Source organism: Semicossyphus pulcher, unplaced genomic scaffold, assembly GCF_022749685.1.
Source record: "Semicossyphus pulcher isolate SPU_LCO1_2020_fin unplaced genomic scaffold, fSemPul1.0.p SCAF_8, whole genome shotgun sequence".
In the NCBI taxonomy this organism is placed as follows: Eukaryota; Metazoa; Chordata; class Actinopteri; order Labriformes; family Labridae; genus Semicossyphus; species Semicossyphus pulcher.
In genome coordinates, this window is record NW_027211759.1 from 9810423 (window position 1) to 9828813 (window position 18391).

Consider the following 18391-nt stretch of genomic DNA (forward strand, 5'->3'; position numbering starts at 1 on the left):
GTAGTGTCCCGCCGTTAGGAGGCGCTGTGGGGATGAACCGTCTGTAAACAGTGAATCAGATGAAGCTTTTACTCACATGTGAGTCATTTCGTCCGTGTTGATGCCGCGACTAGCGACTCCTTCCCCCAGTCTGTTTGTGTCAGCATGCATGTGAATGTGTGTGTTTGCTGTTATTTCGCTGTGACTGGATCGTGCACCGGTGCCTGAATGCATCACAGGGAGGAGTGACAATATTAGCCCACGCGCAGTCAGAGAGCACGCGCACAGATATCCTGAAAGATGTCCGGGACTCCACACACATCTACGACCCTGCAGCCCGCAAAAATGAAAAAGGACGAGTCCTTCCTCGGGAAATTAGGAGGAACCCTGGTGCGGAAGAAGAAATCTAAAGAAGGTATGTGATTTTTTTCCAACCTGTATTTTGTAATATATTTGAAGGCCTTTTATTTGTTTCCCCTTGTTGGTGTTTCTGTCCATGGTGCTGCAATCACATGATGCGCTATTAAAACATTCTCCTCTGGGACAACACAGGCACTTTAATCATGAGCTGCACACATTTTATACATAATTTATACAGACATTGATATTGTTTTCCTGGTATTGTTTCAATCCCGAATTTGTCTTTTCACTGGTATAACATTTGAGTCATAATTTGAGTCTATATTGAATAATAGGTTCACTTTTTGACATTATATTCTCAAGTGTACCTTCGATACTTCTCAAAGGGTAAGAAATGCTTGTAAGTGAATCAGAGGCCAGACAAAGCTACTGAGAGCCTCCACAGGCATTTAACATGAGGTAAGAAACATAAATAGATCATACAGTCAGTGACCGGTGACAGGAATGCAAGGTTATGAAGATAAAGGTGTAAGAAGATTACTTGATTTGGACCCCAAACCACTCTGTTAACTTAATGTCCCAGTTTTCCAGTTGTTATCCAAACTATTTTCTGCCCTCCCTCAGGACAGTCGGTGTGTGGCAAAAAGGACAGCTGCAGGGTTTAACAACTCAGTGTGTGCCTTTACTGTGTGTGTGTGTGCTCACAGCCATGTGTTTGTAATCTCCATTAAAGGAGGTCCACCAGCAGGAGGACAGAGACACAATAATTGCTCAGGAGCCTCATTACATTCCACATGTGACATCCAAAGAAATAGTTTTTCAACAGTTTTAAAAATTAAGTTTAAGCAATTTCATAGTGCTTAATTCGATAAAGAATTAAACTCATTGTTAAAATGTGAACTGTAGCCTCTTATGACTGATGGGACATAATTAGCCCCCCAGCCTGAAGCAATTGAGAGATACAGTATTTTGATCATCATATACATCATGGAAAGTTTCACATTCCATAAAATGGAGAGTATTGGCCTGATAAGATGCGTATCTCTATAACATTGATTGATCTTAGGTAATTGTGTCATAAACCTTAAAAGTATATAAGAAAAAAAGACTGATGGGACAGTAGATAGCCTATTCTTGCAGCCAAAATATGCAAAGATGAATTTTCAAGGAAAATTTAGGTATAAAATGATGCACAAGACATTAGCATATTTGTTCTTTTATATGTTTTATATAATTAAACATGAAATATGTTTGCTATTATACAAAAGAAGCAGTTTCTACTCTACCAATCTGTGATAGACTCCATGTTTCATGTAAATTGCAACAACTTCACAGCCCTGAAGAAGGTGGGAAGTTGTTGCATATATTTGAGCATGAGTTTGAGGCGCTTAGTTGTTGTGGTATTGGGATAGGCTACCTGTTTCAAACCTGATCAACTACAACTTTATTATTAGTTTTGCATCTAATACGTGATACCACTTAAAATGTGTTGTTCATTTCTTAGTGGGTAGTTAGCATTAGCAATACTATTACTAACTAGTTATTTAGCAGTTTAGCAGAGAAGTGTATGTCTTAAGATGCTTTAATGGTTGTTATGGTCACATTGAAGTGATGAATAAACACAACAGTTGGTTAAAGGTAATGGTTAACCAATTGAAATAGTTAGCCAAAATAGTCTTGTGAATACACAGCTAAAATACCTAGCTAAGACTATAAGTAGTTCATATAGCTATCATTAAATGTATCTAGTTAATGATTAGCTAAGGGTAATTAACTTTCGAAAGGTTCCATACTTGAAATATAGGGTATTTGAAAGTAGGCCTAATGGTTAAATGGTTGAAATAAAGCTAAAGGTCATGGATAGTCAAAACAGTAAGCTAGGAGTGTAAGTTAAAGCTAGCGTTAAATCCAGTTAAAAGTTAGCTAAAAGTACTTAAATATTGAAAAAGTAAGTAAAAGAAGTGAAATTTTGCCATGGATTGGAGATGTAGCTAAAGGTAATTGATAGATGGTTTAAATGAAGCTAAATGTTGTGGATTAATGGTTAAAACACTTAGCTAAGAGTATTCCATTTGACAAAGCTAGCATTACATGTATGCTAGAGGGTTAGCTAAAAGCATTTCACTGTTAAAAAAAAATAGCTAAAAGAGATGTAAAATGTTTGCAGTATTGCCAAACATTTTACAAACATCCAATAGTAATAATTAAATGGTTTTTAAAAAACTTCAATTAGGGATTGACAGTTAACAGTTAGCTAAAATAATAAACAGGTGATAGATAACATTATGCGTATCTGGTTGGTTGTTAAAAGAAGGTATTAGAAGTTGGTTAAAAGTAATGGATGTTTGAATCTTAAAAAAGTAATGTATAAATGGTTGAAATAAAGATAAAGGTTATGGATTAAACAGTTAAAGTAGTCAGGTATGGGTATAGTTTAAATAGCTAGCATTAAATGTATCTAGTTGATGTTAGCTTAACTGTTGACAAAGCTAAATGTGATGGATGAATGTAAGAAGTATTGCCAAAAAGGATAGCTTAATGGTCATTGATAAACAAATAGTTAGCTGAGTCTATAAATAGATTAAATAGGTAGTGTTAAATTTGTTAGATAAAAGGTTGATAGTTAGCTAGCAGTATTGAACAGCTGAATGTGTTAGCCTAAAGTCATGGATAAATGGTCAAAGCTTCTTCCCCTTTAAGGTAGTGGTAGGACAAATGCAAGCTGTCCTGAACATAAGCTCGATAATATATTAAAAATTAACACTAAAGCTTTACATAATGGTGTTATAATATCCAAATAATATCCATATTCAAAACAATCGAATCACTGTTGTAGGAGGATGATGTGGACAGAAAGCATGTGAGAGAGCAGTGCCCCTGTGTGGTCAGAGTGGATTAAAGGTCAGATGATGCAGTAAATGCAGGTTATTTTAAAGGCAAAAGATCTCTGATGTTAGAATTAAAAATCAGTTTAAGAGGATAAAAATATGTGAGGTTCGGTCTTCCTAATGGAGCACAAACCTATGGCCTCACACGTGGCGGCTATTTTTATATGTTGTGCTATGTTATATGTTATATTTGGGTGTGGTAAACTCTTTAAAGGGAAACACCCAAGAGGGACGAGTTAACACTGGAAAAGTTGCCTAACATTTGTTGAATAGTCATTACAGGCATAATTTAATTGCAACTTTAAGAAAAGGGACTTAAGGTTCCTTTAACTGTGTTGACACTCCTTAGCAACAACACTAAGGACATGTTTCGGTGCAATACTAAGCACTAACCCTCCTTTTGTATCAGAAATAGGATGGAAAGTGTTGCTTAAGGCTATTGGACAAGACATAAGGAAACATTTTTTCTCAGTCCTTGATCCTAAAATTGCAACGCTAGTTTTCAAGGATGCATTATGTTCACATTTGTTCGGTTTACCCTGATAAACAGAAAGGAAGTCTGCATTTCTCTGACAAGACACCTCCCACGGTCAGCAGCAGGACTGCTGTGATAGCGATAGTTTAGTGGAGGGGAACAAACAGTTCTTGCTTTATAAGGATTGAAGGGAGGGTGACATCACATCCTCACATCCTCTTTGTATTATCTTAGTGAAGAATACAGTCTGAAAAAACACAATACAGCTCGGTTACTTAGTTTAAAGATGGATGCTGTTAATAGTAAGTCATCTGTTGCTCTTTTACTTTTTTACTCACTTTATTTAGGCTACTTGTTATATCGTCACTACTTTGAACTATCTCATAGATGACAGTACATTTTGTATGGTAATGTAATTATTATTATGTATACATTATTTAGTACAGTTTTAATTACCATTCCACAAAAATATATATATTTTAAACTGTCCCTTTGTGTGTTTTGACTTTGTAATTCTGCTCCTTGGATTAAATTGACTAAAGAAGGCGGATTTAATTGACTCTAGAAGGCAGATTAAATTGACTAAACTTAGTAGCCTTTATTAAAGAGATTGATGAATATTTTTTACATATAAAAGTAGAGTTATCCTCAAGAAAGGACAGAGGTGTACTGTCAAGTAAAGTCATGATCATTTTATTTATATTAGAGCCAATTTAACAATTGATATTAGCTCAGTCATTTTGGTTGTGGCAAAATGTTACCCAAGATTGGAACAAGATTTTGCTATAAGGACAAAAGATATATCCAATTTAATCCAATTTATGAACATTCATGGTGTAAGACCAATTTTTTTTTTTTCAGTTAAGAAAATCTCTAGCATCTCTTTTTTTTTTTTTGAAGCTCTGAGCATCATAGTGGAATCAAACTTATTATTTTAGAGGTCTTTGCTGTCTGAACAATACTAGACCTCTGACCTCTGACCCTGGATTTGAATAAGAAAATATCTTATGGAGGAATTATTATAAAGTGAAGAGGAAAAGAGGAGGATTTCTCTTCAAGGATAGACAGATTGTCATGCAGTAGGTATTGTATATACATAGAAGTGCTAAAACATTAAATAGATAAAAAGATAAATAGATATTATCTGTATTAGTTAATATGATAATTAAAGAGTTTGAGCTGCCAGTTAATACGTGCTGAAAGCCCCCTGTGGAACATACTCAGTGACTGTCATCTCGTGGCTGCTGTTACTCACTGGTGCCGGTGCTGGTGTAAATAACCACAGCTATATTTAAGGTCCAGTCTGTCTTCTCCAAACTGCTGCATTATTTATATCTCCCCCTGGTGCCAGAGTGAACCTCCTCCCCCCCTTGGGAAGAGTGGAACCAAAAGGTTTATATCGCTCTTTTTAAAAAAAAATTAAGTTTGTTTGGTGTTTTTTCTCTAAAGCAAAATAAATCCTACAATATGTTGTAAATGCAGCTTTTTAAATGAATTCATGCAATGAGGATAAATGCTCTTGACTGCAGGCTTTGGTTCGTATTCAGTCAGTGTAATTCTGTTAACAGCAATGAAACGACTGCCTGATTGATTATCCGCTGCAGCAAAACATATTAGAGGCTTTATCACGTGTTCATTGAGTTAATTACTGGAAGTCTGTTAGTCTGTTCTCTTACACTGCTTTGAAATTACAACTACTATTTTTAGTTATAACAACAAAAACACAAGGAAATATAATGATAACCGATATTAACAATAAATGAAAGGATATCCAGGTGATACTACCTGTCATATGTCAGCGACGTCTGTCCTGTATCCACTGGTAAACAGCCCACAGGTTACTGGTGTAGTAGAGCTGCTTTGGTGCCTTCACGTCCAGTGTGGTGTCTCCTTCCTGTCCCACACACACACACACGCCGCTCAGGGTCTCTTGTAACTGGACCGTAGAGGTGGGGTGGAGGGTTGTGACAGAAATAAACACGTGATGACGCCCCCTGCCACTGCTCAGCCCCACAGACTGCGATCACTCACAAATATACAGTGTGTATACACACACATACTGCTCCTACATTTTCTACCTTCACTTGCTGCTATCGGGGGGAATCCAGATTTATAGCGAGGATATGGCGGGGCTGCTGTGTGGGACTAAGAGGAAGAAACAAGGTAATTTACATTTGGTTTTGGTGTGGAAGTGGAAATGGGGAAGAAGGACTTGTTACCTGAGTGCACTGCAGGTTAATATTCAGCAATGTGTTGCGTTGACTGTTATAAAAGGTCATCAAAATATAAGTACTTCTGTTAAATGTGTGCTTAACATTATAGAATCGTCTGTGTAAGAGTTGCTGTTGTATTTCCGGACCGAAAGTGTTTTTTTTTTTCACATATCCTTCTGCATAAATCTCTTTTCAGACTTGATTATATCCTATAATTTGTCCGTTTTTAACCCTCATTTTCACTTGTCTGTGTAAAGTGCCAATGCAGCAGCAATGCAGTCAAGTTCACACGGAGGGAGGAGGCAGCACAATTATGATGAAATGCTGCAAGCTTGCTCTGTAATTACAAAGCCAACTGCTGATCTGTCTTGAGATTCAGGGCTCGAGCTCTTATAAAGGCTGAATCAGATAGCAAACCTGTGGGGACCCCTCCTCCCGGGGTAATTCTGTCTATCCTCTCTTTGTAAAGGCTTTGAAGTTAAGATTTAGTTGATTTGCACCATAAACACACTGTTGTACACTTGCTTTCATTATATTTTCAATTTTAAAAAGTCTATTTTCCGTGCTTTTATTTTGAAAAAAAAAATCAATTTCCATCTTAACATTTGTTCTTGCCGGTTTTATAAATAGTAAAGTAAATGAAATGACAGATTTGAGGCATTGATTGCGGTCCAGCCTGTTGCAAGTCTTACAAATTGAATTGCAGGATGATAAAAGCAACGTGGCCATTAGAGGAAGAAAGCCTTGACATCCCTGGGGTGTCTCTCCAGTTCGAAGTGAAAGCATCTTAGCAGAAATAGATTTTATTCAAGGCCCGACTCACACTGTGCGTTAGTGTTTGTGCATTGTCACCTTTTAATGTTTCCGGTTTGAGGTTAAATTCTATTTGTGACCAGATTTCACACGTATAATGCAAGTTAAAGTGTTAAGATATGTTCATCATTACTCAGGCTTTGATTGTCTGCAGTGGAAAGGAAAAAGGCTCAAATGACTTGAGAAAATTTAAGGAAGTGTCAGACTTGCGACAGCTCCAACGTCGCTGCAAAATCCCTGGATAAACATTTATAACAAGCTGTGTTTTCTTTTTCTGCAGCCCACAGCACGATTATGAAATCTGCCCCCTGAAGAATATCCTATTAGTATATATAGTACATTGTGAAATGAGAGGGTATATTCATAATATACATTTACTTTATAATGTGGAAATGGGATTCAAAAGATTTGACATAATTTAGTGTTTAGGCTTAACTGATATCTTACTTGGATTACTTAATAGCTGCCAGTAATTCATAGTAACAACCATGTTTTTAAAGGCCTTACAATTTCTGTCTTACGTCTTTTGTAGTGTATTGTATACCCTTGTGTTTTGTGATTTCTGTGTTGTTTTGTATCTGATGTTTAATGGTTTGTTCTGTAAAGTAGGGCGCTGAACAGGGGCGCTGGTTTAGCTCAGTGGGTAGAGCAGGCGCCCCATATATCGCAGGCTCGACTCCTGGTCTGCCGATCATTTGTGCATGTCATCCCCCACTCTCTACTCCCCATGTTTCCTGTCTATCTTCAGCTATCCTATATAAAAAAGGCAAAAGCCAAGAAAAAAATCTTTAAAAAAAAGAAATAGGGCTGAACAATTAATCGAAATTTTATCGAAATCGCAATCTGACCTACTGCAATTTTCCAATCGCAGGAGGCGCAGTGTTTGTTAAAGGTGAAATGTGTGTCAAAATACCGTTTTAATCTGAATATCTTGCCGCTGAGATGTTCTGGCCTACACATCTGACACTGATGTAAGTATCAAATCGTTTGGTACGGATCCCAACAATAAACACCATAATCACAACATAAATATGTTTTTCAATGGAAATGAGAGTAAAGATGTATAAATGATCATTCCTTTAATATCGCAAAACATATCGAAATCGCAATACGAGCCAAAATAATCGCAAATAGATATTTTTTGTAAATCGTTCAGCCCTACTGTAAACCACCTTTTACCCTGTTAAGAAAGTATCATATGGAAAAATAGCATTGTTATTGTTATTACCTATTTTCTGTAGCACAATCCTACATAATGCTTAAACTAATATGCTAACTACAAGGCACATATTTAGTAGGAGATGTGTTATGCTAGCAGCGACTAATGTAGCCTGAAGAAGCTAGCCTCAAGCAGAGATGAGAAGCAGGCTGGGGCAGCCTGGTCAGCTCATGTCTAACTCCCCAGCCCCAGATTTGATTTCTAACTTCAGTCTTGTAGTTTTCAGACACAACTGAAACTGACTCAAGTGACATCACTTGAGGTTACTTATCAAGTTTCACACTGCTCCCTCTGGGGACAGATGAGACTTTACAACACACACTTTTTCACATACAGTATGTTGTAGTTCCCAAAAGGACCTGTCGCAGACTTTGATGTGTGAAATGAGTGTAGTTCCCCTTTAACATTGTGGGCATAGTGTCCTCAGATCCCTTGAAACCTCTATAAATGACATTTTGTTCATCGTTGATGATCACTGACACCAAACAGAGAAATGTAAATGATTGTTTGTGGAGGAGGAGCAGGTGTGAAACCTCACTTGCCCCACAAGGGGAATTTGGTGTTTGTGACCTTAGACTGTTCCCACACTGACAAGCTTTCCCTTTTAATTGTGACTGTCTTTGGCTGCTTCGGTCATTCTCTGTCTCTAAACTTTGAGAATAGAAATACAGCAAATGTTCTTTGCTATCGAAGCAGAGAACAACTCTGCTTGTAATTAATTTCTAAATTAAAAAATAATTAATTGACTGTTGAGGTCGAGAATGAGAATGAGAAAAATCAACCTGTGAGAGAACAAAAGGTTGTTTCATCTTATTACTTATGATATTTATCAGAGATCAAGAGTGCGATGCCAGCGTGCATAAATGATGTCTTGACAACTGATGCAACTAATTTAAGATAACCCTGACATTTATTTTGAAGGCTCAAAACAGGTGTAATGAAATGAACCAGACCCTGATTTTTAGGATCTCCATTATAATCCAAAGATCCCAAGAAAACAAAAAAAGTTTTCCCCTAATAAAAATGATCTTGCATCTTGAGAAACCTGCCTTCTGTTTTCTACAGTAATGGGCTAAATTAACTTGTTATCATGAGAAAATATGCCTTATTGTGTTGCTGTAACAAAATTAACAAGCTTGGTCGTTCTCCGTTTCTATAAACATATTTTAATTCCATCAAGTCTTTTTGATATCCTGATTTGTTTTATTGAATTTGTTCTGCTTTCATTGTTAAGCTTTATGAGTCTTATATGTTTGGTTCTTCTCACTAGTGAGTGATCTCCAAGAGGAAGGGAAGAATGCCATCAACGCTCCCATGCTTCCCACCGGGACAGACATCCATCCAGAGGACACACTGCTGGGTACATATACACACACATCTGAACACACATATGAACATGTAAAGAGCTTGTTATTCTGAATTTAAGCCACTACTACTTTTACTTTTATTATTGGTTGATTGTGCAAAATGTTTGTCCTTAGTTGTTAGCTGCTGTTGTGAGTACTGAGAGTTGAGTGACACATGGGGACTTTGACAGTTGAGGAGCAGGAAATGAAAGTGGGTGGAGTGGAGACGCCTTTGTCCTCAGTCATCATGTGAATCATTGTTGACATGGGTGGGAAAAGGAACACTGTGTGGTGGAGGTGTTTTTGTTGCTATACTTTTGAAAAGGAAATTTGAGTGTTAATATAAAAATGTCCACTTGGTGTCCTAATGTGCCTTTTCTTGTCTCTATTAGAGGAAAACGCTGAGAGGATCATGCTTGATCCAACATCGAGGGAGAATCTGAAATTTAAAGATCTTCTGAAGGTACTTTTGTCTCACATTTTGTGCACAAACATCACATCACTTTAACACAATCACAGCAATAAAAATGATGGAAAACAGCACATTAAGGTTTAATTTTATTCCCATGTGTGTCCAGGTCCTGATTGACTGGATCAACAGTGAGTTGGAGGAAGAGAGGATCATAGTCAAAGACCTGGAGGAGGACTGTTACGATGGACAAGTGCTCCAGAAGTTATTTGGTAAGAAATCTAAACAGTGTCTTTAACAACAGTATGAACATCTGCAGTATCACAAGTAACTGAAAGTATTCCTGCAATATGTGAGCACTTGAGAACTTGAAAACAACATATTTACACTATAGCAACAGGCGGCATCATCCAATCACATCATAGTTTTTCTCGTTGTCCACTGTGATGGACTTACATTCACTTAGGTTGCTTCTGCATCAAGTAAAGCTTCAGTGTCTTTGGTCTGTTAGCTGCTCCCCCCTTGTGTCTGTTGTTTGTTACAGCAGGCTGAAAACTCCACCTCCATGTGCTTCCATTGTCTGATGTTTAACTCCACCTACAACCATTTTTAGTTTAGACAGAAGTGTGCCAAATCAACATCACTGCAAAAATACATTTACACTCTAAGCTGTATAACATTTGTATATATTGATGATATTTAGTTTGTAGTAATGTCGCACATGTATCTGTAGTTTGCAGAACTCTGTGTTCATTAATGCATGGGTTCATTGCTAGTGCTAGTTCTTGATAGTAAATTCTTCAACTCTTTGTCTCCTTGACTATTGCATGTTTTTCATGTCAACAAAGAGACTCAACTTCCTCTTCAGCACCTCTCACTCTTTCTGCACACGCCGACTGATTTGTTTTACTTCTTCTTAGCTCCGCCTTAATATCCTCTGTTAAGGCTGTTGTAGCCTGACAACAACTGTTGTCAACAGTGATAGAAAATAAACATATATATATCATATTCATTTTCCAAAAGCCAGGCAATGAAACACTTGACTACATATTTTGCAGAAGTGTTATGAAAAGCAGTCAAAACACTCAGCAGGAAACTTGATGTGTGATTTCTTTATTTTTTGTTAAAGCCCTTTTTCAGTTTTCACACCGCTTTATCACTTTTGCACCTTATGTAATTGAAGTCTTTTCTTGCATCAGTGCCTGTTTTAAATTCCTTTTTTTTTATCTCAGTGTTGCTGGTTTCTTTTCTTGTTTTAAGATATTTGAACCCACGCATCCCAAAGATAAGCTTCCTAAATCCTCTCCCATAAGATTACTTAGAGCAAAGAAGTTTTCTCTTTGCCTGACATCTTTGTTGTCTGCAGCCACTACGTTTGAACATTTTCAAGATCATCATGTCCTTGTTTTCCAGCTAACACAGCCCACACTGATACGGGCACGAATAAAACATTTTGTTGCGCACTTCTTTGTAATATTTGTCTTTTATGTAAATGAAGGTTTTTGTCACCAGTTGGCCTATTTTGGATTTCTTTTTTCTAAACACATTCAGACATAGCTTGTTCGTCTATTCAATACAACGCAATCCTGCTGCATAATAAGTTAATTAGGTAATGGTTCTCTTCTGTGTGTGGAAAGTCGTTCCCTGTGTGTTTGAGCTGATGTCTTGTATCTTGTCCCTCCTTCTGTCGACAGAAAAGTTGTCAGGCAGGAAGCTGAACGTTGCCGAGGTGACCCAGTCAGAAATCGGACAAAAACAGAAGCTTCAGACGGTTCTGGAGGCCGTCAATGAAATGCTGAGACCACACGGCTGGACCATTGAGTGGAGTGTGGACTGTGAGTTTTGCATGCACTCCAGCGATTAAGTAGTACACTTCTGTAAAGTTAGGAAACTAACACATGGATTAAATACGTTTGGTCAAAATTGAAGCAACATAGGCTGAGATATCTTGATTATTAGTCCCGCTTAAAAGAAAAACTAGAGCCTACATTTCCCATAATACAACTTGTGTGTTTCATTCTGTTATATACCGGGATGTCAAGAACTTCTCCACAGCCTCAGAAGACAGTATATCACTGTTCTTACTAGAACCCTACCAAGATATGTGGGTTTGCAGCTATCAGATTACCGATATAGGCTTTTGCATACATGTTTACCAATAAGCACCAAAATTAAAATATTTTTAGATAACATTTAATGTGATTTGGAAATGGTGTCATGATGTAGATTGTTCAGCAGAAACTTCTACTGCATAGTTTACAATACTCTCACACCGCCTGCAGCCACATGTAGAAGAGCTTTACAGCTGCCTTGATGGTGGTTCACACTATAATTGTTTTAATAATAATGTTCAACGTTTTTTTCTTTCTTCTTTAAAGTTGCAAATCACTGCCCAATCCTCCACAAAAAAAAAAAATCACTGTATCAGCAGCCATATCTGTAATCTGTTAATTCTCCCCTCTTAAATTGTCATTGGTATCGGTCTAAAAAATCCCATTCTGGTTCAAGTTTTTACAGGCTGTAGTTTCCTCCTCGTGACAAGCAAACCAAACTTCATGTGTAAAATTGGTTGAATGCCCCTTTAAACAAATAGTTGAGTCTTAATTTGCATTACAAATAGACTATTTAATCCTGCAGAGTTTCTAAGGAACTCTTCAAACGTGTATTTCCCACGGGAGCTCACCTCTGAGTTAATTTAATTCATGCTCCATTAACTGCTCCTTTTTAATTTGTCTTTTCTCTCTTAATAAAAGCACAGACTGTTAACTTTCATCTTTTGGAAAGTGCCCTCATAATTAGGTGGGCTGCCAGCTAAAAGTTTTTTTTTTTAATTTCCTGTTCCAGCTATCCATTCAAAGAACCTGGTGGCTATTGTCTACCTGCTGGTGGCTCTGGCGATGCACTTTCAGGCCCCTATCAGACTGCCAGAGCATGTTTCTGTGAAGATGGTGGTGGTCAGGGTAAGTCAAATATCTCATCATGCATGCACAGAGTTTGCATTCACGTCATTATGTGCAATGACCTAGGGATAGATACAGGGGTGTTCAGTTAGATTTCTTTCATTTCACTTCTATTGAACCCTCAATGATTGAGGATCCCTTTTTAAAGACAGGCAGCAACAACAGAGAGTTACATACAAATAACATGAGACAGATTATGCAAAATATACCTCAAAATCAGTTAGGCCAAAACATCATAGTAATGGAAAGTATTGTGTCATCTTTCATGATTTGTCATTGTCTGGACAGAAACGAGAGGGAACCCTGCAGACTGCTCTTGTGACCAAGGAGCTGACGAGCACCACAGAGTAAGAACCAATACAGTCTCCTTCATAATTTAGCCACAGCTTCATCTTCTTATACCTTTTTTGTAATGTTAAGTATTAAAAAGATTAGTGTTTTATTAGAATCATGCACACAGAAAGGAAAAATAAACAATTTTACAGATGTTCTCTCATTTTTTATGCTTTTCAGAATGATGTTGGGGAGATTTGGTGAGTTTAAACCGCATATGTAACATCTTTGTAGATGTAGTATATTACTTTTATTGTTTATTATGTTAAAAGGAAGAGTATCCTGTCTTATAATTAGATTTGAATATTGATAACACTCATATATCTGTTTGTTAAATGTGATGCTCAAGCTAGCATTAGCGTAAAGATTGGAAACAAGGGGAAACAGCTAGCTAGCTCTGTCCAAAGACAACAGGATTAGCCTACCTGCTCTCCTAAAGCTCATTTGTTAACATGGTGTATCTTGCTTGTTAAATTCCTACAACAACTTAAATTTAAAAACAAGAAGCTGTAGTTTTGTGGTTGTTGTTCAGCTGAGGTTGTATGAAATCAACAAACAACATATAATATGACCAGAGCCAAGCTAGCCGTTTCCCCCAGTTTCATGTCTTTATGCTAGCTGAGCTAACCTGCTGCTAGCTCAAACGTTAGCCTAATATTTTGCAAACCAACATGAAATTGGTATAAAAAAATAAATCTTTTTAACACACTGTTCCTGTTAGTGAATTCAAAAGGAGGTTGTGCTTCTACAATGGGATTCTCAGTGGAGTGCTAAACCCAAAATCCATTGAATATATTCAAGATTGGAAAAGTTAGCACCCCTCAAGCTTCCATGTCAAGGAGAGCAAAATATTCACATTTAACTCGTTTGTTTGGCTCACATCACAAAAATGCTTAGCACTTGAAGAAGATAACATTTTTTATTTTATTGCTATTTTGTCTTTCTTGACTTAGAAATGTGAGATTTTAGTGATCATGTTTCTTTCCTTTTTTTAACAGAGAGAGATGCATTTGACACGTTGTTGGATCACGCACCTGACAAGCTCAACGTAGTAAAAACGGTATTAGCAACTTTTCTTTGCCTGATAATTGACAGTATAATAATTGTCATTATTTGTATAGTTGTTCTGCAAAAATAATTAATTAGTTTGTTGGTCCTGTCACCAGTCTCTCATCACCTTCGTAAACAAACACCTGAACAAGCTGAACTTAGAAGTCACTGAGCTGGAATCTCAGGTAAGAGATTTGAAGGTTTATGTACAAACAATCAATAATTAAAATTATCATTAGTGGTGTATGTGTATGTTATGTTACACATTTATATCCTCTCATCTGCCCTCTATTAACATGCATCTGTTTAATTTTCAAATGCATGTCATCCAGTCTCTACTTATATGCAGTTTTAATATTTGATGTGCTGTACATCTTCATCTAGTCTGTATATATTATATATGTGTGTCTCTGTGTGTGTCCAGTTTGCAGATGGAGTGTACCTGGTGTTACTGATGGGGCTGCTAGAGGACTACTTTGTCCCTCTGTACAACTTCTTCCTCACCCCAGAGAGCTTCGAACAAAAGGTGGTTATACCCTCGTCATAAAGTGAAATAAGATTTTTAGCATCTTATTTCTACATTGAGTTTCTTTTTCTTGTCCTCTCAGGTCCACAATGTGGCGTTTGCTTTTGAGCTGATGCAGGATGGAGGCCTGAAGAAACCCAAAGCCAGACCCGAAGGTATTTCATAGACATCTATAGAGATATTATAACAAGATCTGATAAAAGACATGAAAGGTGGAGTTTCTGGAGGAGGTAATGAGTATCTTTTATTATTATTTATAATGGTGTGAAGTAGTTGGCGTTATATTACAGATTGACCAGTAGATGGAAACCTTGCCTCACCCTTTATGTCTTATACAGGCTGTATGGTGCTGAGTTTCAGAATCTGAGTCAGAATCAGAAATACTTTATTAATCCCTGGGGGGAAATTCTTCAGCCTTGAGCTACACTTTGTTAAACATTGAATGCTTCCTCCGCCACTGCTGATTGTGCACTTAATCTGTAATCAGTTTCTCACGCCTCTGTAGCATTCAAATTAATATCAGGAACTGATTCGTCACATTATTTCACAGAATACAATAGTGAAAGAACAATGTATAAGATTTATTGGTTGGGTAATTTAAATAGAAAAGTTAACATATACACAAACACTGCACATCTAATCTCTAAAGACCTCTCTTGCATTTATAAAGCTACTTTACATAACATCCTAGAATGTACTTCAATATTTGTATCCTTTACAGTGTCGTGACTGACTCCACATTGTTGTCCCTTATTTCTCCATATTTCATATCTCACATTGTTTGTCTGAATATTTACTTACTTTTATTCTTCCTAATGATTTGGCTTATAGTTTCTATCATTTCCTGTTGTTTAAAACGCTCTTTAAGTGTTCCTGTTTTTCTCTGTTTATATCCATTTAATTATACTTGCACTATGCCTAGACCTCTGACAAGGCAGCATTTGACTGCATAATCATGTTTGTGAAACCCAGTATCATGCCAAAGCAGGAAATAGACCCGCCGTTTGGTTTGTGATTAATAAACATTTGAATTTTGAACCAGTATAAGCTACTGTAGACTTTCCAGCTGTGTAAATATTGTCTCTCTCCTCACTTATGCAAATGATTTTCCCTTCTTCAAACATTTTCTGGACTCAGCCGAAAAGGAAACGTGTCTTTTGCCAAAAAGAAACATGCAATCACTTCTCAGATTTTTGCAGTAATTGGATGTAATAGCTACTATCTTCATAGCTTCACTGCACTCCTACTGCAGTATGTGTCCTGATTAGCATACGGTCGCTACGGTTTGTGCACAAATGCAGGTTCATTATAAATGAAAGTAGAGTAACAGTGTCACCCTACCTAACAGGGAAATGCAGATAATAAAGCTTAAGAATTACATTGAGCAAAGAATGTAGTTCGCCATCTATCAGACAGGAAGTACTTTTGTGCCTTTGGATCTCTTCTGGTAAGATGTAATACATCACATGAAAATAATTTGCAGATTCTTGGGAGCTATTTTAAGCTCCATTTCCTTCACTATTTAAAAAATTACCTTTAGAGGGAAAGTAGTCCAACATCAATCACAGAAGAAGCTCATTTGCATTGTAAATATGATTTTTGGTACTTCCAGGGATTCATTTATTTAAAACATTTTATTTAACTTTTGCCTTAATTCTCTTCCTGAAACTTCTCAAACCTTTAACGATCTCTATTGTCCCTATTTTTTTTTCCAGATGTTGTCAACCTAAACCTCAAGTCCACCCTCAGAGTCCTCTACAACCTGTTCACCAACTACAAAAACTCTGACTGAATGTTCACCCCCTGACATCACTCTGAACACTGCCCTAGTGCCTGCACGGATATTATGTATTACAGTCCGGACACTGGAGGAGACCAGCTGAGACTGAAAGTCATCATTATGTTGGACTTAAAAAGACCCATGGGGAGTAGCCAGGAAAAGGCTCTGAATGTTAGTATTTAATCTTCCCCAAATGTCAGAATTTATTTATTCCTTCCTCGCATGTTAACTGCAGCCCAGGAAACCCTGCAACCTTTAGCCCGCATTTGAATACACAGCCATCACGGGAAAAATGTATGAGGGCAGAATGTTAAAACTGGAGGACATTTGTATATTCAAATCTACTCTCCTTAAGAAAGTTGAAAATGCTGTTCTGTATTATATATTATCTAAAAGTGCTTTGTGTAAATATTTAAAGAATAGTTCAACAATTGTGGAAATAAACTTATTTACTTGAATGCAAAGAGTTGGATTTGAAGATCAATAGGCTCTTTAATGTATAAGCTAACGTTAGAGCCAGCAGTCGGTTAGCGTAGCCTAGCATAAAGACAGAAGAGGACTAAATCCAATATACCAGCACCTCTAAAGTTTATTTAATATGTCATATAGTGTTTGATTAATCTGTTTAAAATTGGTATGTGTCAAAATAACAGCTATACACATTTAGTATATGCCCTTTAAGAAGATTATTTTACCCCTTAAAATTATTGCCATTGAACCAACGTTATATTTAAAAATTTAATTTTGCTTTTGCCTCTAATCTTCAAGGAAAGCAGTATTTAAACTACATTGTTAAAAATGAATATATATAGAAGTTACAATTAACTGTAACCTGATTTAAATTCAGCACATCAAACTACATGAATTCCAGTGGAGCTAAAAGCTGTGATGGTATTGAACTGCTTCTCTGCTAAGCTAGTACCATTAGCAAAGGTTTGGTGGGCTTTAAAGCTCCATCATGACATTTAGCTGCTGCTTTGTTCAGTTGTATGGGAAAGAAATTAAATATGAAAGACGTAAGGCCATCAAAATAGTTTTTACATATGCAGACAACAGCGAAGGAAAGTAATAAAGTTCTAGCAAACAGCTAGCTTTTAGATGATTCATCTCTGTCCTTAGCTGTCTAGTCGGCTCAGACTCTTCACAGTTAGTGCGGTTAGTGCATTTAAAGGATGTACAGATTTATGTACTATAATGTTTTTTTAATATGAAAAACAGATGTCACAAAGTAAGAGTCTGATCTGTATTCCATTTTTATGCTAACCTAAGCTAATCCAGGGGGTATGGCTAGCTTCATATTTAACTTACAAATATGAGGATGCTATCGATCTCCTCCTCTAACTTTCACTAAGAAAGCTAATACACATATTCCTCAAAATGTTGAGCTATTCCTTTAAGAAATTTGAAAATGCTATGTATCATATATTATATATCTGAAAATGCCTTGTATATTCTTACTATAGCTATACTATAATTGCTTTTACTTGACAGCTGAAGGAACTGTGAATGGTTCTCGTCTAGCTGCTCTGAACTATGCACTCCAAGTGTCAAGCCATATTTAAAAGCTGTTGCCTCCTGCCTTAAGTGCAGCGGTCGCTCTCAGTCCCGTGAGAGCCCGAGTCAGAGAGTGTCCTTGTATTGATCGGCCTTTCAGTCGAGTCTCTGAGGAGGCCTTCCTCTCAGTGCTCTCACAGGTGCCACCTGCAGACCTGCTAACATGTACAGTACACTTCACTGCTACTACATCCATTTTAGAGGTGAATTATTGAGAGGGTGGAGGAGTCAGGCTAAACTGCGCTCGATGGATCACCCCTGTGCAGCTTTTTTATCCTGCCTATAAAGAAATAAACGCCTGGAATGAAAATTTCATTGTATTTCTCATTTGTGTGATAGGTTAGATTTGCTTTGGCTTTTGAAGGAGATTGGCTTTGGAACAGGCAATTTCTGCAATTTGGGTTCAGCTAAAGGAATTATGGGTTTATTTTAGGCTTTTATTTTCTTGTCTCGCTCCTTTGTTGCTATGGTAACCTTCCACATTCC

General features: G+C 37.0%; 1 protein-coding gene across 2 annotated transcripts; it reads left to right on the forward strand.

Moving 5' to 3' along the window:
• Window positions 1-122: 122 nt before the first annotated feature.
• On the forward strand, window positions 123-18201 carry parvb (parvin, beta). 2 transcript variants are annotated; one of them, XM_069685910.1, is made up of 13 exons: window positions 123-394; window positions 9218-9307; window positions 9686-9756; window positions 9872-9974; window positions 11397-11537; window positions 12547-12662; window positions 12951-13009; window positions 13176-13195; window positions 13994-14055; window positions 14162-14230; window positions 14470-14571; window positions 14654-14726; window positions 16287-18201. In XM_069685910.1, the coding sequence occupies exons 1-13, from the start codon at window positions 280-282 to the stop codon at window positions 16361-16363; spliced, it is 1098 nt and encodes a 365-aa protein (XP_069542011.1). In that variant the 5' UTR covers window positions 123-279; the 3' UTR covers window positions 16364-18201. The 2 variants fall into 2 exon arrangements, with proteins under 2 accessions (XP_069542011.1, XP_069542012.1); XM_069685911.1 differs by lacking the exon at window positions 123-394 and adding an exon at window positions 5757-5865.
• The last annotated feature ends 190 nt before the right edge of the window (window positions 18202-18391 follow it).